The following is a 19,950-nucleotide window of genomic DNA, read 5'->3' on the forward strand; positions in this document are numbered from 1 at the left end:
GCAGGAAGCAAGCACAATTCTCAATGAACCAGTAATTTCCATTACACTTTGAGAAAGTAATAGCCCTCTGTAATAAATAAATAATTAAATAGATAATTCTCCAGTTTAGAAAGTTGTCTGTTTTAGAGTATTACACTGGAAAAACACTTGATAAATTGCTAGCAGAGACTTCTGGAAGAGTCTATATCAAGCACAGGTCTTTCTGTTCCTAGTAGGTGCAATTCAGGTTGGGCACAGGAATTAAATTTTCTGATCTCAAGTATCCAGTGACTTCTAGAGTGTTTCATTAGATTCCCATCCCTGCCAGTGGCTCTGTATATTGCACAACTAATTACTATGTTTATATTGTGTTCGATCCTTGGAATTTCATAGTATAAAGCAGGCTATCTTGAAGGACATTGCTGTATTTTCTGTCTGTGCACCAAAACTTTATTTGTGGGTAGTTATTTTATGCTATCTGCTTTGTTTTGTGTTAGACCCAGTAAAAAGAAAGGAGTGGGGCTTCCTGCTATCCCCCTTTTTCCAGTGTTTTAAACTGAGACATTCAAATCCAAACATCCCATAGCATACCTAATATTGTCTGTCTGGTTTTGACATGCTAGTTGGCATGTGTGTCTAGTAATGATGTGCCTGAAGGTATCTAAACATTTCTCTTCATTTCAGGATGTACTTGCCTACATGTTTTTACATATTCTCCAGCTAAGTTGCTAATGCAGTGCTGTAGTACTTTTTTTGTTGCCATATGGGTTTTTTTCTATGTGAGCTTGAACTGCAGCTGAACTTCTTTAAGCTGTGAGAAAATTCAGATCCAAATCCCATAAGATTGGTTCCCTGTTTCATCTGGTCAGTGTAGTGAACTTTGATCCTTAAAATCTGGACTCGATGAGCTTAAGGGTCTTTTCCAACCTAAATGATTTTATAATTCTATGAAATAAGCATAATGAAAGAAAAGTCTTATTTCCCTTCATGTTTTGGCTGTATTGCTCCATAAATTGCAAAGATTTCTGTCCCTGGGTGTTCTTCCTCCCCCGTACTTGCTTCCTCCAACATGCTGGGCCATTCCTGCAGGAAATGTAGAGTGGGGAAGAGATCAAATGGGTTCAGAGAAAATGCTTCCCCCCAGGAAAGGTTTTTGTAAGCTAATTTCCTGCCCAGAATTTGCTCGGTTGCATCAGAGTGTCAGCAGTCTGTAAAAATTCAGGCGTCTCTTGTGATGTAAATGGGTGATAAAAAAATGCCTTACACTCTCAGTGGCATTAGAGGAATGGTGTGCTATTAACGCTACATGCTAACTAGTAGCTGAATTAAGGATTTAATGCCTAGCACGTGGTCTGGTTTTTTGTGCAGCCCCTCATGTTTTGCTGCCTAATTGCATCTGGAAACAAACTGGTATATTACAGGATTTATGTTAAGGGCATGCTCCTCATCCGTCTAACGCTCAAATTTTTTTCCATTTGCAGTTTGAAGGGAGGAAGTACTGCGAACATGATTTTCAAATGCTTTTTGCCCCTTGCTGCCATCAATGTGGTAAGTTTTACATCAAGGTGAAACACTTCACACTGATCCCAAAAGGGAACATCACTAGGGAAGATGTGTAACCCTTGTGTACCTTCTCTGAGAGGTGGCCCTGTGTGGCAGAGTATCTGAATTTCCAGAATGAACTAGACTTCAGAGAATGTGGGGAGTTGCTCTCCCTAAAGTTCATAAATGATGGGATTTAAAAAAAAAAATAGTTTGCATTATTTGAGTGAGTAGTTTAGCTGTTGATCCAGTGATCCATGACTCCTGGTTATATACATCTACATACATGTGCTCCTGCAGCTGAAACCCTGCAAAAAGTCTTTGTCATCTGCTTTGACTATTGTAACCCACCCATGCTGTCCTACTCCACAGAAACGGTGACAGTCTTTATCATCTAGTGTTATAATCAACTTATGAGCCAGCTGGTCCCCTTTTGTATTTTTGAAGTAAATACCTTTAAGGCTTCAACGTGTGATGTCAACCCTACAATATCAACCCTATGTAACACTGAGGGCTGCATTTTATTTGCCACTGTTGATGTAAATGCTTGCATATCTGCTGCACTGTAATCATTTGCACGGGTTTTCTTCCTCCTGTGTGTGACACATTGTGCTCAGGCAGGGCTAGGAAGTCATTACTTGACTATTGCTTAAACTGGTCTGGAAGCTCTTGTGTTTCTGTGGTGCCTTGGCAAGGTGCTACGGCTTTCACTTACCTCAGTGAGGCTTTCCCAAGTGGAGGGAGGGGGTGAACACCAAGGGAGGGGGAAGCAGATGTTATGGACCTTTGAATTTAAAGCTGCGGATGTGAACAAGCTGGGGAAGAGGAAGAAAAGGGTCCGTGGTGATTTCTGGGGAGCTATGCTGCCTATCTCCAGGATTTCTCCTGCCCAGCTGGCACGGCTCCCACTGCTCCTGCCCTGGCTCCTCAGCGCCAGCTCCCTTAAAACCTCCTCAAGGTCCTGTGCAGAGCTGGGCTTTGCCACTGCTTGGATTTAGTAAGCACAGCCAAAATAGGCGGGGCTGTTGTTAGCGATGAGGCCTCCAGCATTCCTGACATTTCTGTAGTCCATTGGGTTTTGTTCTTGAAAAGCTACAACTTCATGGGAGCACCAGAGGGTTGCATGCTGGATGTCATCATCTGCATCGGTTACCTGCCCAATTGCTGGCCTTTGGCAGCTGTTTGAGTTGTACGTTCTCCAAAATCAGGACTCGGCTTCCCACAGCACTGGGAAGCTGAGCTCCCAACACATTTCAGGCAGAGTTTTTGCACATCTCAAGGGCCTTGCCTGCAACGTCCGCATAGAGAACTAAATCACACGTGTGGTGGACATGGCTCCACTGCCTGTGCAGTACATGCAAAACAGTAGTTCTCACACTATTTTTTTAATGTCTCACAGGACAGGACTCCTTGTGGTAAGCCATAATTCGCATATGTTGGATTGGCTGTTCTGCAGCTTCACTGCAGCTTTGCATTTTGACTCCGTGGGTTTTTTTCTGCAGGACGTCCACAGCCACCCAAGATCAGTTCTGTTGTGCTTTGAGTATAGAGCCCCTTCAAGGCTTGGTCCTAGTGGAGTAGAAACCAGTACTATGTGCTTGCCAAGTTAAAACTGTTGTCTTCTAAAATAAAAGAAGGAGAAAGATGATTAGGACACAAGAAAGCCATGTTATATAAAGAACTCCATATATTTCTTAACAGCTTGAGAACAGATAAGTAAAAACAGGCAAGGGACCAAAAAAGGATGATTGCAAAGAGAAGGTGGAGTGTGTGTGTGTAGAAGGGCTTGTATGTAAAGAACAGAAGGTCCTCCATCAGCAAGGACATTTTCTTCTGACCTGTAGGAAAAAAACAAACAAACCCAAATTTCAGAGTGTAGAACCAGAACTGGGATACTGAAAGCAGTGTATCCTACCAGATTTGGGGGGGAGGAAGAGGATGATGGCATTGTAACAATTTGGTTGTGGGTTGCTTTTAACTTTGTCTAGCATGGTTTTTTTACATCCTGGTGTTGTGTTTCTTACAGGTGAGTTCATTATTGGTCGTGTTATTAAAGCTATGAACAATAGCTGGCATCCAGAGTGCTTCTGCTGTGATATCTGCCAACAAGTATTGGCTGACATTGGATTTGTCAAGAACGCTGGCAGGTAAGTCTTCACCCTTCCTTCTGTTACTGATCATAAATAAAATGAACTAAGAGGGGGGGACTGAGAGGTTTTGGTTCCTGAAGCTTTCCAGCTGAGGTGGAGCAACTGAAGCATCTTTTGTGGGGAATAGGTCTAGTAGTGCATCGCAAAACTAAGAACGGGTATCTTAAAATATACACTTAAAATATTAACAGTCTACCTACTTCAACACCAGATTTCTTGCAAACATGTTCTCTACCTGGTAACATTTTGGGGCCGTTGTGATACATAATAAGAGAGAAAGCATTCAGATAAAGAAGCATTGTCTTTATTTTTTTTAGTACCAGTTTTTACTTTCTTTTTCCAACTTGGGTTTCCAATATTAACAATTCCAATATTAATAATTGCTTTAAGTTCAGTGGGACACTTCACAGAGTAGGATATTTTTACCAGCTGTGATTTTTAAGATTTTGAAAGTAAAACATTCAGGTATGAGAATCTATCATAAACATTGTTTTATGTGTTTCAACACGTCTTAAACTCAAATGAGCTGAAGAAAATCTGTCCCTGAGGTGAAAGAAAATAAAACGATAGCCCTTGCTCTCCTGAACTTGGTTTGCTTAACAAGGAAATTGTTTTAAAGACTGTTTTCCCTCCAAAAAGGGCTGATTGAAATGAGATTCTAATAGATTTTTTGTTTATATTTTGTACTGTCATACGTGGTACCAGGACTTACCTCTCTTTTTTGTCCCGTTTCAGACATCTCTGCCGTCCTTGCCACAACAGGGAAAAAGCCAGAGGCCTGGGAAAGTACATTTGCCAGAAGTGCCATGCCATTATTGACGAACAGCCTCTCATATTCAAAAATGATCCTTATCACCCTGATCATTTCAACTGTGCAAACTGCGGGTAACATGAGTTCTGCAAAAGAAAACAGGAAAATGCTGTGTTTATTTGCTTCCTCGGTTTGCATCTTAAAGTGAAAACCTGTCCTGTACAGCCAGCAAGAGGGGTGGGGTTTGGGTGCCTTGCGGCCAAATGTGTGTGACTGCTTTTGGGATGGTGGGGTTGGGCCTTTAGTTCAAACAACAGGTGACCTGTCAGGGAGTAAAGAAAGTTGGACTCTGCAGGACAAGGTAGTACCTTACAAAATACAAAATACAGACACAGATAACAGTTTCTGTAGCAGCGAAATGAGAGCATGTTATTCTGCTCTGAGAGGAAGAAAAGTGGTCCTCTTTGGCTGCTTCCGTTACCATCTTGCCTATATTATTTCTTTTTAGCTGAGTGGCATGCAAACTTTGTTCTCTCCTTCTAAGGCCTCTTTTTCTTAGAAGCTTCTTCCCACCTCATTTTATCAGCTTCTGCAACTGCAGTGCATGAAGCTGCACATTTCTACATCCTGCACTGATGCAGAGATCAGGGGGTATTGTAGGATATAGCACAAATTATTTGTTGTTTATTTCTGGTGCAAAGGAAGCTATCATTTCAGCGCCATAGCAAAGGCTGATTTGAATAACAACGTGGAGGTGTGTCAGTGGCAAGCAGTTGAGAGCATTAGTGAGTACAGTCACGTTTAAAGTTTAGCTGTTCTCAGTATTCTAACCATGCAAATTACTAAAAAGTACAGTGTATGAGATTCTGCAATTGGTAATGAATAAACATAACTAGCTTATGTGGCTCTGTAGTTTTCTTTCTCTGAAGTTTGATACAACAGGGAAAATGTAGCTAGATGTAGAGGACTATGTTTTACTTTCAGTTACAGTTATGCAAATCTAAAATAAACTGGTGATGAGGGCCAGAATATAAACCAAACAGTCTACAGCTTGCACATGCACGCATTTGTGCTACGTAACCAGAACGCAGAATGGCGATAGCTCAGCAGCTGTTTTCAGAGACTTAGTGCATCTCGCTTAGCAGCCTGTTCTTGGTTTACTGTGGACTTGATCAGTCTTGAACTATGTTCAGCTATGTCATATTTGCTGCTGCATTACTGTAGTACAAATACAATTTCTAAAACAAATGCTAAAAATTATTTTTTTTCTTTTCAGAAACTCTCAAGAGTTGACATCGTTCAGTGCCTTTATTCATGCTCTCAATTCATTAACTTTTGAACAGGAAGGAGCTTACTGCTGATGCTCGTGAGTTGAAGGGAGAATTATACTGCTTACCCTGCCACGACAAAATGGGGGTCCCCATCTGTGGGGCATGTAGGAGACCAATTGAAGGCCGTGTGGTGAATGCTATGGGCAAACAATGGCACGTGGAGGTAAACATCAGATGATATATATTGTCTTTTACAAATGTAAACATTAACATACTTATCTGGGATTTTGCTGATCAATTTCAATGAAAGGATTAGCAAAGTACGCAGCAGTGGTTAGTAAATGCCTTCTCCTAATCCCATCTTCAGCCTTCCTGTGGCTGGTCTTCCGCTGTGAAATAGGCGTTATTTCCTACCTTACAGAGAGCCTTGACTGTGAAACTAAAACCAGTAATCAAAGGAAGCTCTGTGAGGTCCTTACAAAAGAAAATTTCAGAGTGCAAAGCAGTACATGTGGAAAGGCGGTAAATTCTGTGGCAACCATAATGTTACTGTGCATTGTAATACCCTTATGTCTTCCACGGTCACCTGTCACGTAAACATCTCTAAAGCACTTTATGTGAGAGTCTGTATTTCAAGGCCATGTACAGGATTTAGTTCCACATCTTCCATTTACATTAGGAAGATAAACAGTCTATTCCTTTTGTTGTTTTGAAAATCTCCTCCCACAAACACATTCTTCACGAGACTGTAATGTTGGTGCAAATTATTTAAAATCTCTTCATTTTGTTCATTGATAACATCCCTTTACTTGACTTTTTTTTTTTGGTAACTTTTGGGTTGAAATGTTGAATACATTAAAAGGAGCATTATTTCTGTGGTCTAAAATGAACAAAGTTTTAATTTTCATTTTCAAGATGACACAGTCAGCTCAGTAGACTTCAGTCATGTTCAGTACTTGTCTTGATTGGTTTGCTTTCCAGAAAAAATACCATTACTTCCAAATAATCAAAATGTATGTCATTTTCTTTGTAGCATTTTGTGTGTGCAAAATGTGAAAAGCCATTCCTGGGTCATCGTCATTACGAGAGAAAAGGCTTGGCATATTGTGAAACCCACTACAATCAGGTAAGGTTGCATATTTTTAAAAATGGTGTTAATTGGTAAACTTGTGAATTGGTTTTATTAGATAGAGATGGAAAACCATGGACATTCTCTGTTCTCTTCTGGGCACCTGTGGGTGTAATGCCAATCACTAGATGTTCTGTTGCAGTTAATTTATACAGGTTTCTCTCTACACCTCCCTGGTATTGAGAAAGAAAACTGCAGGTATTTCACAAAGGCTAGCCAAGACAATCAGTATGGAGTTGTTCTTCAAGGTTAGTTGTACTTAAGGAGAGCTGTTATGAGCTTTTACATGTCTGTGAGATCAGAGCAGCTAACGACACCCAGTCTTCCCCAAGAAGCTAAAGAAGATCTGCCACTCGGTAGCTGCGGTTTAAGACAAGGCCCTAGTGAGTTGTGTGGTTTTCCCTACAGCGGCTTCTCTAAGCTGACTGTGTGTTAACATACACTGCATCACCCAGCTCCTTCATTAGGTTGCTGAAGACTGCGAAGACTACATTTGTCAGAGGACACCACCTAGTGACCACTTGCATTTCTATAGGAGTTATATACCATGATACCATTTCTCTCCACACTCCCTTGATTGTGTAGTCCAGCACCACGACGTATAGACCTTTTTATTTGGAAGCCATCTGCGTTGTGTCATGTCCACCTCTTCGCTTGTATAAATACAAGACTATGGGTTACTTCTGGGAGTTGTAAGGCATCTGCTAATTACAGGTGGATTCTGAATTTGTCGGTGATGCAGGGCAGATGATTGAAATGTTGCTGGCATACTTGTAGACGGTAAATGCCATGACATTAGCAGTAATAGTGTTGCAGCCGTCATGGAGCAAGTACATATACCAGACAAGAGCTGTATGTAGAGTGGATGTCTTTTACTAGGTTAACTGCTACAGTTAGAAAAAATACATTAAATTTTGGGAACTTCTTAATTGTTACATTGAGGGCCAATGTTAAGCCTAGAAATAGAATGATTATTTTTTGGCTTCAATTTCTGGGTTTTTAAAATAAAAATTAATTTACAGTCTTTTCCAGAAACAGCAGTATGTTGTTCTAGCCGTGCATGTAAGTCCAAATGTTAAATTGGCTGATTAGTAATGATGAGTATGTGACACTGACTGCTGTATTTCAAATGTTCAGGATTAGAGAAATGTTAAAACAAAACAAAATCATTTTTACAGAGGAGCAAACAGAGGTAAACAAATGTTTTCATCTTTAATATTGTAAAGACTTTTTGTGCTGAGGTGATGCAAAACGTACTTGGGAAACCAAACCAGACTTGCCAGCATTCTCTTTATTTTACTGCTATTGTGCTCATCAGCTGAAATATAGTTATTCTGTTAGTTTGAGAAGGTACCCTCGATAAAATCATTACATTAAAAATTCATTACTTCTCTTTCCTCTTCAGCTATTCGGTGATGTTTGTTTCCATTGCAACCGTGTGATTGAAGGAGATGGTAAGCACTTTTCTAGCTGTTCGCTTAATGTTCCTTTCTGATGGAAGTTCTCTTTAAAAGTGGAAGTAAGGGGAAAGCAGCTCCCTGTTGAATCCGTGATTGTTCTCATTAAAACAAAACCAGCCATTCTCTTGATCAGAAATTAGTTTAGAGCTGATTGGTCAGAGACCAAATAGTGTTTCATGGTGGTGTGGAAGACCACCCAGTGACTACAAAAACCAGAAACGATGGTGTTTGGAAAGATGTGTCCTGTAAAGGCAGAACCAGATGCAAGTGTCTTAAGTTTGGGATTTTAATTTTTGGGGGGAAGGTATTTTGAAGGGTTTTTTTTGGACAACCAGCTATGATAAAATGCCAAAAAGCAAATTATTCTACCTGAAATAACATATTATGTGCCTTTTTACCCCTGCCTGAACTAAATACTATAATACCAGTGTTAGCCTCACGTAAGCGAAAGCCATTAGCGAAGTGGGAGGAAACCTGTAGCATGTAAAAAGAGACATAAGGTAGTTTACAGTCATGTAAATATAGGGTGGGACATACATTCCAGAGATGTGCTTTCCCCACATTTTCTGGACTGGACTATACCTGCAGAACAACAATCCAGAACGCCTTGGAGGAAACGGTGTCCTCCTTTTCATTAAAGTCCTTCTAGAATGAACAGAACCGGATCTTCAGCCATATCTGATAACTACATTTCTGTATGTTTCTAATGTTACACCCCATAATCTGACACGCATATTGTGTGTTTCGGTCTCTGAACTGAAGAGAATGTGGTGTAATGCAGTAATTTCTTTATTTTCAAAGTACATCTTCAATTATTTTACATTTTCTCTTTCATTTCTGCACACAAATTTGCCACTGTTGTCACAAATGATGGGTGTCCGGTATTGTTCTCTCTCTGGTGAAACAAACATCTGTGGCAGCAGTTTTTCAGGAAGGTGTCTATGACTATGACAGAGGTTGCTTGGGAGCAAAGACTTTAGTCTGACTAGTATTATTTTGGCAAGCAGTGGAATAACTATGCTTCCGTGGATGTGCTCGCCCCATCGTGGAGGAAAAAAAGGTCTGCGTGACAATGCTCTGGTTCTGTTTGTTGTTGAGAAAATGCTGTATTTTACGAGAAAACCATTGTCCTGCGTCTTCTAACTTAGATTGAGAAGCAAATTTTGGCAGGGAAAAGTGGAAAGGTACATTGAAAGAGAGGAACAACAGAAAATGGACTGAGATACAGAACACAGAGAAAATAGTTACTTTCTCTCCAAAGCAAAAAATAAAAATATATCCAACTTTGTCTTGATCAAGTAATTTATCCCACAAGTCCGTAATTTTTTTTACCTTGGTAGTGCTGATTTAGCAGCAGGGTCCTGACTGTTGGCGTCAGGTTATTTTTTTTTTGGCCAGGCAGGTGCTACTGTTGATGGCACTGAGGTCTGAACGGGTGCTGGGAAATGAAACTGAATGAAAAACATAAGCACCTCCTTGCTGGATTGCTTTTCAGCTGAAAAAGTCTCCTGATTACATTGGACACCCAGCCTCATAAAACAGTTGCCTGAGGTCAGCATGCTATGAGATGAGGTGGAAGCAGGCAACAGGAGGCAGAAATAAGCTAAACTGGTCTTGCTGGTGAGCACAGAGTTGTATGTAACCTCAGAGACAGCTTTAGCAATGCTTCGCTCACGTGTGCCTTCCTAGCTGTGCCACGTTCTTGCTACGTCCTTAATACTTGATACAAGAATCAAATGACTGTTCTTCATGCCTCAGGAACGTGTGAGCTGAAAATTTTTATAATCTTTTTTTTTTCCGTAATGCTAATGGTTTGGTTCTTTTTTCCTGTCGCCCTAGTTGTGTCCGCTCTGAATAAGGCATGGTGCGTGAACTGTTTCGCTTGTTCAACTTGCAACACTAAGTTAACACTCAAGTAAGTTTATTAATAAGTGTGTGATGCCTTCAAAACATACCAGTGGTTATCTTCAAAGTGTAGATATTGCTATCGTGCAGCTGTTACAGTATGAAAAACATACAAGGAGCACTGAGAAAATACATGCATCTTTCTTCCTCTTGCTCCACTTACTAATTTACATCTCTTTTAGCTGTCTGTTCAGGTCTTCCTTCAGTTAGTCTTCTTAACTCTTCTCCTTTTCTGTCCTTTATTTTTTCTGTGTCTAACTCTAAAGGGATAAGTTTGTTGAAATTGATCTAAAACCTGTCTGCAAACACTGTTATGAGAAAATGCCAGATGAATTTAAGCGACGACTTGCCAAACGGGAACGTGAAGCAAAGGATAAAGAGAAGCAGAAAAAGAAAAAGCCAATCTGTTTGTAAACTTTTTTTCCTTCTCACCACCACCTCTGATCCGTTCTTCTTTGGTCAGTGCTAAGGATGCTTTTTTTTTAAGTTTTTGCATGAATTTATGGCAATCAAAGCCAAAATATTTTTCACACTACTGCAACTTGAAATATTAACTTGTTATTCCATTATCTTATGCTTAGTCTGTTTAGCTCTACAATTAGGTTTGAAAGGCTTTTTGAATGAGAAGGTTAATAAAAATCGACATTTGGGTAAAAACTGTGTAACACTCAACAGGGTATTGTAATTACCGTCTACAACGTATAACCTTGTGAAAGTAACTCCATATGTATGTATAAATTGCTGTTCTAATTTTTTGCCTGTGCATGTTTAATATGATACTTTTAAAAATGTTTTTCACTCTCGCTGCTGCTAAAACTTTGTCTGGTTTTTGCTTTGTCGTTTTAGGAATAAATTCGTTGAGTTTGATATGAAGCCTGTCTGCAAAAAGTGTTATGAGAAGTTTCCTTTAGAGCTGAAGAAAAGACTGAAGAAACTAGCTGAAACTTTGGGAAGGAAGTAAAGACTTCATCTGCTCTCCCCTTCCTTTGTGAAAATCTTACATATATTACTTGGGGAGGGGGGCTGTTCTGAGGCTGCGATTAGACAACAAATGATGAGTATGCCAGAAGGGGATCAAATCTTAAGATTCTCTGCTCTCTATACGTGTACATGTATGCTTATTTGTTTATAAACAGACCATACTTCCAAAGTAAATTAAATACTAGCTCACTTGAAAGGTTTCTGACCCTGATAACGCAGTTGAATTGATGCATGTGGTGCATTCGGCACAGTGATCTCTGCGGAAATTTACGGAGACAGAAGATTTGCTTGTGAACGAATACCTGTGAAAACAAACTGTGCAAATGTGTCCAACTTTAGGGGCATGTATTGTCATTTATATTAATGAAATTATTAACCTTCAAATTAAGCATGCACACAAAACTTGCCCAAGTGACGTGACTTGGGCAAGAAACCAACATACTTTGCCTCATGGAAAAATTCACCCTTGGATTTCAGGCCAAGTTGTCTCGTTAAAGGAGCCTTATTTCAGATGGTTTGAAAAATATCAGATTTCTAAATACAGTCACCATGCAAATGACCTGCTTCTGATAGATTATGCCTACATGATGAATCTTTGTACATCAGGCCTAGCATGACATACCTATATAAAATGTATATTCCTATTGCAAGAAATGAGCGTACTCAGAACTACTTGAATTTTGCTATATATTCCACTCAAAATAACACATTAACTTTTATATGCTTTTGCATTCTATTTACTTTTTGTGCCTTATTCTGCTGGACCATACATAACAGTGTTCCATTAAAAATATATATATATAGTTTTATTTTTTATTTCATATTTTTTATGCAGAAACTATATACAAGGTATTTTCAAAATATAACGTAACTTTGCCTTAATTATACAGGATGTGAGAAGTATTTTATTTCAAATGTGAACACCTGAGCTTAAAATTTAGCTTCTAGACTTCCTTAATTTTCAGAACACTGAAAATGCGTATTTCAATTAACTGGCAATATTATTTTTACACCTATGAGTGTAAATATACAAGGTTTGATCCTGCTAGGATCTATTTCTTTAACCATCCTCAAGAATTGAGCTCACAAATCATCAGAATTCCTTACAACATCCATTTAATTGTTTTATACTGTTGACTTCTGACCATGCAAATCTGTTTTATTTGTCCCTTTCTTATAGAAAATACAGCTACTTAGAGCTTCTTGATGGTACTACATTACGAAGTACGCAAACATTTTTTAATTTTTTTTATATTAGTGACTTAAATGGATTTTATGTAATTACCTCATAGGAAGTAAAATTTTCTTTCCTGTTTATGAAAAATTAGTTGCTTTAAAATGTCTGCTTTACAGTGTCATCAATAAAGGCTATGGTATTAAACCTTGTATCACCTCTCTTAAATGAGTGCTGCGAAGGGTAAGAAAGCAACTGGGCTATCTTTTTTCCTTATGCTTTTACCTGTGACTGTATGTAAATACTTCCTTATTATCCTGATTTAAAGGAGACATACACCTTTCCTAAATATCCCACTGTCGTTCTTAGGTTCGTGAAAGAAACCACCGTTGTTTCGTAAAGAACAGCTTTATTCTTCTGGATTTTGTCTGAATTGGCACAGTTGCTAGGTTTTCCTAGAGAAAATATCTTGTCTGAGTTTAAAATGTACACCTTCCTATCAGTTTTTCCTCTCCTCCTTTCACTGTAATGAAACTGTCACCCTAAACTTCCAGTTTAGTGCTAAGTAGGGGTTTTTTTTACTATTTTATCCTACGTAGTTATTGAATGCCATAACAGTTCAGTAACTGAATGCAGTCCTGACTGTGTTAAAGACTAGAAAAGCTTAAAATGTCCCACAAAAAAGTTTACATAACTACCGTGTTAGCACCGTTGGGATTTTGGACTGTGCCATGGATTCCGTAGACCAAACTCACCAATGCTTCCTTGAAATTGTACCTTCTTGTAACACTTCTTGTTCTAGGTTTTTTACTGACTCTACATCCTTTCCTTCAGTCTATGTATGCACTTGCTGCTCGAAGAGTCAGGAAGGGTCCCTAACCCTGAGGCCAAATGACAAGACTTGGCTCAATCCACATGCTTGGGGTTACATCCATCCACAACAGAGTGGCCTCTGTTGCGCTGTGCAGCTACCAGTCCCCTCTCGACTCTGTGGTAGCCCTGTGGCCCTAACAACGGGAAAGTTCCTGATGATGAACGCTGTCTACAGTTCACCAAGGCAGCAGTTTCTGTTTCACGAACATGAGCGTATCTTAGACCCCGCGATGCAGCTCTGAGAGCATCTGAGGGTACTTGAGGGTTCAAAGCCTGATGAATCATGGAAAAATGTTGGTTGGAAGGGACCGCTAGAGGTCAGCTAGCCCAACAATCCGCTCAAAGCAGGTCTCAATTCAAAGTTGGATCAGTACTGAAGGTCTTGCTCAGCCAAGCTGTGAGTATCTCCACAGAATGAGATTTCACAGACCCTTGTGGACAGTATGTTCCAGTGTTTAGTCACCCTCATGGTGAATTTATTATTGGAGTCCTGTGTCGAGCGGTGGGTTCCGCAAATCACTGCTCTCTTGGGAGCTGTGTTTGGAGTGAACTGTCATTGAAATAATACCCCTGGACATAGCTATGAAGAGGATTAATTAAAAGCAGTTGCAAAACAGCCACGGAGCAAGCTAGCCATTAAGCAGCCTGGACAATTACAGATCTGGTATTGAAGCTCACTTCCTGGGCTGTCAGTATTACAAATATTTTGCATAGCTGGACATTCTTTACTGAAAGAGGCAGAGCTTTGGTGACATCAGTATTTTTCAGGTGTAGCAGGAATCGTATGGCTGTCAATGGGTTGCTTCAGACTGAGAACGGGATAAATTTTTAACGACGCTTCTCCAGAGAGAGAGAGCCCAGTGGCCTTATTTTGACCAAAGTGCCTGAACTGGCAGAGGAGAGATGAGACGGGCAATTCCAGCAGGGAGAATCCAAGGCTATCAGCTGGGAATTACACCCAGGTGGGGCCACCACTGGTGCCCAGCACCACCAAACCCTGACAGCTGCAACTTGCAAATTTCTCTTGTCTTGAGGGCTGCTGATCTCGTTATCTTCTGATCCATGTCGCCAGTTATGCTTCAGGATCATAATAAAGAGCATAATTACTCTATTCAGAGTACATGGAAAATAAAGTTTGCTCACCACAACTGCTGGAATATTTGGAAACTCATTTTCTAGAGCCCTGGATTTCAGTGATAAGGCCCGTGGTTGTGGATTAAATTTGAATTTATGGTTGTGGTTTGCCAGAAGATACAGTTTTAGGTGAGACAATACTAAAGCATGGCTCCACGCACGTGAAGCTTTACTGTCACGGTGAAGGCCCACGCACGAAGGGAAGCTGGTCGAGTAAAAAAGGAGCAATGATCAGCTGCCCCTCAAAATTCAGGGGGACACAAAGCGAGGGCAGCCCGGTACCCGAACCCCAGCCGCCTCACCTGGGGCTGCCTCCAGCCGACGGCCTCACAGGGACGGGGCGGGGGGACGAGGAGCGGACTTAACCCCACCCCACCGGCCCGGTCCGGGCCCCTCAGCCAGGGGAGGAGAGCGGCCTCCGCCTCCCAGGTTGACTCCGCGGCGGCTGCGCGCTCCCGCTCCCCCGCCCCGGGGGGGCGCATGCGCGGGCCCGGCGCACGCGCAGAGCGCGGCCCCGCCCTCCCCCGCGGCCGTTGGTGGCGGCCTTGTACGGTTGCGCGGGAACTTGCGTAACGCGCGGCCGCCGCCGCCTCACGCCGTCGCTTCCTCCTTCCCTTCTTCCTTTCCTTCCTCCTCCCCCTCTGCAGGCGCCGGGCGAAGACCGGCGGGGAAAGGCGTTCTGCCTGGAGGGAGGCCGGGCGCGGCCCCCCCCTTCCCCCGCCGCGGCGCCATGATGAGGCGCACGAAGCCCGAGGTGGAGCGGTACGTCGCCTCCGTGCAGGCCGCCGCGCCTTCCCCCAGAGAGGTGAGCGCTGCCGGTGGCGGGCTCCGGCGAGGGGCTGCCGGTGGGCCTTCCACGGCCTTCCACCACCCTCCTGCGCCGGTCCCGGGGGAGGGGGGGGATGTTATGGCCGCTGGCGGCCGCCTGGCCCGGTGCGGCCCGTGGCGCTAGGCCTGAGGGGCGGCTGGCGTGGGGCGGCAGCGTCGTGTCCTCCCTCGCTTTCGGAGGGGGAGGCCTGGCTGCTCCTTGCTCTGCCGGGGCGGGGTGCTGCTGATCCCCGCGCCCTGTCGGGCCCTGCCGTGCTGGGGCTGAACCTGCCCGGCCCTTCCTCGTCCACGGCGGGACGAGGAAAAGGGGGTTATAGCGTCTCTAGGAGTGTTCCTGAGTCCGTATTTACTCAGTGTTTCTTTAAGTCGAGTGAAGTGGGGGGAGCTGCTGTGAGGAAGGGTGTGGGGTTTCGTTTACTGGAAGTGCTTTACCTGACCAGGGGGAGTGGTTTACCAGACCTGTGCACCTACCTTTTACACCTGGTAAGCCCTAGTGTAGCTTTTGAAGAGCCCACCGACTCTCAAAGTACAAGTATACGATTGTTCAGTTTTGGGCTTTAAAGACCCTACCAACTCTCAACGTAGAAGTACACAATTCTTCAGTTTTGTGAGACTATAGTTCTGAAGTTTCCAGAGTTTCTCTTTTCTAGAAAATACAGGGAACCCAAGTAGGGAACATGTGAGACGCTTTCAGTTTTCTTTTATGTGCCATATGATTAATATTCTTGTCTGTGTGACCGCTTTGTGAAATAACAGTATTAAGAGAAGGAGAACTGGGAGAAAATAATTTTCCTGCTGTGTTTTATTAACTGGACAGAAGGATGAGGATCTCTGCATGATTGGTTACTATTTTGCATTATATCTGGAAAATGGTAAACAGGTCACAGTAAGCAGTCTGTTGCAATTCATAGGAGCTATTTAATCCTGAAAGATCCTGTTCTGCTGCTCTGAATTGATTTTATTGCAGAGGTAGAATATTCAGCAGTGTGTTGTATAGCATGAATGCATCCACGTTCACTACTATGCAGTAGGATTTTTATGCAGGGCCTGTGTACATCATCATTATTTGTACGTTTTCCAATAGCAACAAAGTTGTCCTGTGACTTTAATTGACTTGGGTGCTCTTTAGACCAGACGATGTCTATACATGCTTGCCAGAATCAGAGATGCCCTTTAATTGCTTTGATAGTCCTGTCGAACTAAAAAAAAAATAAAAATTAGTCTCCTCCTGTTGTGCTGAAGGCCAACTGGTGCATATTTAGTTTTGTTTTGTTTGTCGTTATTGTTTTTTTTTTTAATTAAGTAATGCTTACAACTAATTGTACAGCACAGTCAATGGTGGATATAGTTGCTGGTTTTCTTGTGTTGATTGGGGGGGGGAGCACTTATAAGGCTGCAGAGCATTTATTTTGAGGTTTCTTTTCATCCATGTTTAAAAAGGAGATGCCAAGTGTGATTCCACTCTGACATATTTCAGTGTTTCCTTTTTATAACATACTTCAAAAATAAAGACTGAAAACTTGAAGTTATCTTAGGAGGCCCGGTTTCATTCTAAACCACTTCTTAAAATTTTGCATGAATAGCAGGGTTGTCAGAGGGAAGGAGACTAGTCATTCAGATGCATTCAAAATGTACACACTTGTTTGGAATCGCAGATGTAACTAGTTCCAGTATTTTTTGGTTCATAAGCAAAATCTACTTTCAAAGTGATAGTGCTCAACCCTTAATTTCTGTCTGGTTTACTTCTGCCTTGAGGTTTCGCTTGTGACTTGGTTCTTTAGCTCATTCCTTTCACTCTTTTCCTCTTCTCTGTGCTACTGCCATCTTGCCTTCTGCCTGCTCTCTCTGTTTCTTTTTGTTTTGCCTTTATTGCTTCCTTGTTCTACCTGGAGATGTTTCACCTTTTGCCTATAGAGTATTCAAGGTATCTTAGGCTGATGACATCAGAAATAAACTGTTGCACTTTTCTTAACCAAACTGAGAATGACTTAGGTAGAAATTGCTTTTTCCCCAAGTATATTCAAACAATGGTGTCTGATGACAGTATACTACAGCAGGGCTAAATGTCAGATCTCTCTTTGTTTCTAGGAATTTTTTTTCTTTGCTACATTGCAGCAAAATAGATCATATGTAGCTGACCCCATTCTTATACTCTCTTTAATCAGAAGTGTTTATGAAATGCTGGATATACAAGGGCTTGCTGCTTGCTTCACTGGTAATCTCTATTTTGCCTAGTAGCCTTTGGCAGTTATAGCAAGAACTTTTACTCTTTTCATTTTTAATCCTGCATCTTTCAAAAATAATCCCTCAAATATGAGGAGTGGATTTGAGCTGATCAGTCATTTAAAAGTATTATGCATTGCTGAAAAGAAGGGGCACTCTATTGAATTATTTTAAAAGTACCGTACATCTAAAGTATGTCTGTCATGTTTTTTTCTCCTTCAGAAATCGATGAAAGGATTCCTCTTTGCTAAGCTGTATTTTGAAATAAAAGAGTATGAACTTGCTAAAAGGTAACATGTGTTGATGTATGTTTGGTCTTCTTCTGTTCTCCAAAGTGTAAGAGAAAAGTTAAATGAATATGTAGTAGACCAGAGAAACCAAGACCAATATCATGCTGTTTTAAGGTAGCAGTAAATGTGAGTATTGAGTGCCATTTAAATGTTTATAAAACAACAATGTAAAAGAAGATGAGTTATGTGATACTGAAAACATTATATGGTTGAGACGGCTATTTTTTTTCTCAATGCATTAAGTAGTTCTTACCACTTCTGCGAACTACTGCTTTTTTTAACAAATACTTGCTGGCAAGTAGGTAGTATCTGTACATGTAAAACAGCGTTGCTTCTTACTTTAAGGTCCAGACAAGGTATCTAGAACAAAATATGTCTGTACTTCCTGTATGGCAGATAAAGTTATCATCATAGCTGGGAGCAGAAGTATTATTGAAAAATACTTGTCATGTAACTGAATTTTTTCCCCTCCATAGGTATATATCTACATACCTCAACGTACAAGAGAGAGATCCCAAAGCACACAGATTTCTTGGACAAATTTACGAAGCTGAGGATAACATAGAAAAAGCTTTTGGGTGTTATAAGGTAAGTACTACACTGACCCCTAATGTCCTGCTTTATTCCTAACTAGTTTGAATAGCTGGGTCTGTTTGTGGGGGTATAACACTTTCCTGTTCTACATGGATCATGAGATCAAGTTACTATTGTTTTGTTTTTTTTTTTTTTTACTTTTCTTCCTGTGTGTGCATGGGAAAACTAGCGTTCTGTGGATTTGAACCCAACACAGAAAGATCTTGTGTTGAAGATTGCGGAGTTACTATGCAATAACAACATTACTGATGGAAGAGCAAAATACTGGGTTGAGAGAGCTGCAAAGCTCTTCCCTGGGAGTCCTACTGTTTACAGGTTGAAGGTAAATTCCAAATTACCTCTGTTCTGTGGCTTAAAGAAACTTTCAGCATCTGACTGGAGTGCTTTTTGCCTGTCGCCTCGCCCAAAACTGTTCCTGTCTAAATTATTTTAGAATCTTTAGTATTGAATTTGCCAGACGTTACTTCCTTGCTGTCTGACGTTTTTGGCTAGCTTTCAAGAAAGCTGTAGCTACAGGCTTTGATAGCCTTTTTAATGTTTCAAGGTTGATTCTCTTCAAAAATGATGAGAAACTGTTAGTTATCACATCTGAGAAGTTGAGAGGCACTACTTGATCTTTCTATTGTGTGACTGACAGGAAGGTAGCAGGCCTGTGAACTCAGGCTTTCTTGTTCTCTTCTGCTTTTTTGTTTTTTAAAATCTGTATTATGATCAACTGTGTAGAATGTGAGAAGTGCTGTAATTCCCAAATACTGTGTAAATGCTTTCAGTCATGCAATTTCCCTTTTGCACAGGTACATTAATTTTGCGTAACTAGGCAGCAACCACCTTGAAGCCTTAAGATGCCTGGTTTTTTTTAAGCAAGGGCGTCTGTGGCTTTATGGACTGTATGTAATACCTGAAGGCTGTTAAGAGTAGTGTAGTTTAAATAATGTAGTCTGCATAGTGGAGGAAAGAAAACTGTCTGGTACTGTAGTTGCTGAAAAGACTCACGTGGGAAATGAGATACTAATGTGTTGCCTTCATGTTTAACAGGAGCGGTTATTGGACTGTAAAGGTGAAGATGGATGGAATCAGCTTTTTGACTTGATTCAAGCAGAACTTTATGCAAGACCAGACGATGTCTACATAAACATCAGACTAGTTGCGCTCTACCGTTCAAATAATAGATTAAGAGATGCTGTGCTCCATTGTCAGGAGGCACAGAAGAAAATACCTTTGCAGTCAAGCCTGGAATGGTGTTCCTGTGTTGTAGAGACATTTGAGGTGTTTAGTCATATTTTGATCCTGTGATAGTCTTCTGTATCTTTTTAACTGGTCTGTTTCTCTTAGTGTCATTACTCTGTCAGCTATTTCTCAAGTGATTTAACTCCTTCAAATGCAAGTCTACTGAAACCAGTGGAATTACAAAATATTTCTTGTTTTTTTTTTTAACTGGAACTTTCTCCCTAAAATTAAGCCTTATAGAGCCATTGAGTTTCTAACTTCAAAAGCTGAGTTAGATACAGCAGTTCCATTGGGGATAAAATTGCTCAGACAAATAGTTCCCTGGAACTTTGCTGCTGAAGAATATGTTAAGGTCTTACCTGTGAAACTGGATTGTGCAGTAAATGCTACTAATATGTTTTGGAGAAGTACTGCCCTTGCCTTCATGGAAGAATGACTG

The 19,950-nt window shown here is 41.1% G+C and overlaps 2 protein-coding genes across 11 annotated transcripts in view; both read left to right on the forward strand.

Annotated features, from left to right (window-relative positions):
• LIMS1 (LIM zinc finger domain containing 1) overlaps positions 1-12,554 on the forward strand; it is a 76,318-nt gene extending 63,764 nt beyond the window's left edge. For 3 of the 7 annotated variants that reach the window (XM_074560491.1, XM_074560452.1, XM_074560442.1), the window contains exons 3-10: positions 1,461-1,527; positions 3,548-3,668; positions 4,407-4,556; positions 5,766-5,916; positions 6,727-6,819; positions 8,228-8,276; positions 10,122-10,197; positions 11,034-11,839. In XM_074560491.1, coding sequence (XP_074416592.1) covers positions 1,461-1,527; positions 3,548-3,668; positions 4,407-4,556; positions 5,766-5,916; positions 6,727-6,819; positions 8,228-8,276; positions 10,122-10,197; positions 11,034-11,148 — 822 coding nt within the window. In that variant the 3' untranslated portion in view covers positions 11,149-11,839. Of the gene's footprint in view, positions 1-1,460; positions 1,528-3,547; positions 3,669-4,406; positions 4,557-5,765; positions 5,917-6,726; positions 6,820-8,227; positions 8,277-10,121; positions 10,198-10,453; positions 10,646-11,033 lie in introns of all 7 variants that reach the window. The other 4 variants (XM_074560460.1, XM_074560469.1, XM_074560434.1 and 1 more) reach the window with 3 other exon arrangements.
• Positions 12,555-14,881: 2,327 nt separating this feature from the next.
• The window catches only part of RGPD4 (RANBP2 like and GRIP domain containing 4), a 33,339-nt gene continuing 28,270 nt past the window's right edge, over positions 14,882-19,950 (forward strand). For all 4 annotated transcript variants that reach the window (XM_074560502.1, XM_074560510.1, XM_074560518.1 and 1 more), the window contains exons 1-5: positions 14,882-15,154; positions 17,623-17,690; positions 18,167-18,278; positions 18,454-18,606; positions 19,320-19,550. In XM_074560502.1, the coding sequence (XP_074416603.1) occupies positions 15,080-15,154; positions 17,623-17,690; positions 18,167-18,278; positions 18,454-18,606; positions 19,320-19,550 (639 nt within the window). In that variant the 5' untranslated portion in view covers positions 14,882-15,079. The remainder of the gene's footprint in view (positions 15,155-17,622; positions 17,691-18,166; positions 18,279-18,453; positions 18,607-19,319; positions 19,551-19,950) is intronic.

This window comes from Larus michahellis, chromosome 1 (assembly GCF_964199755.1).
Source record: "Larus michahellis chromosome 1, bLarMic1.1, whole genome shotgun sequence".
Taxonomy (NCBI): Eukaryota; Metazoa; Chordata; class Aves; order Charadriiformes; family Laridae; genus Larus; species Larus michahellis.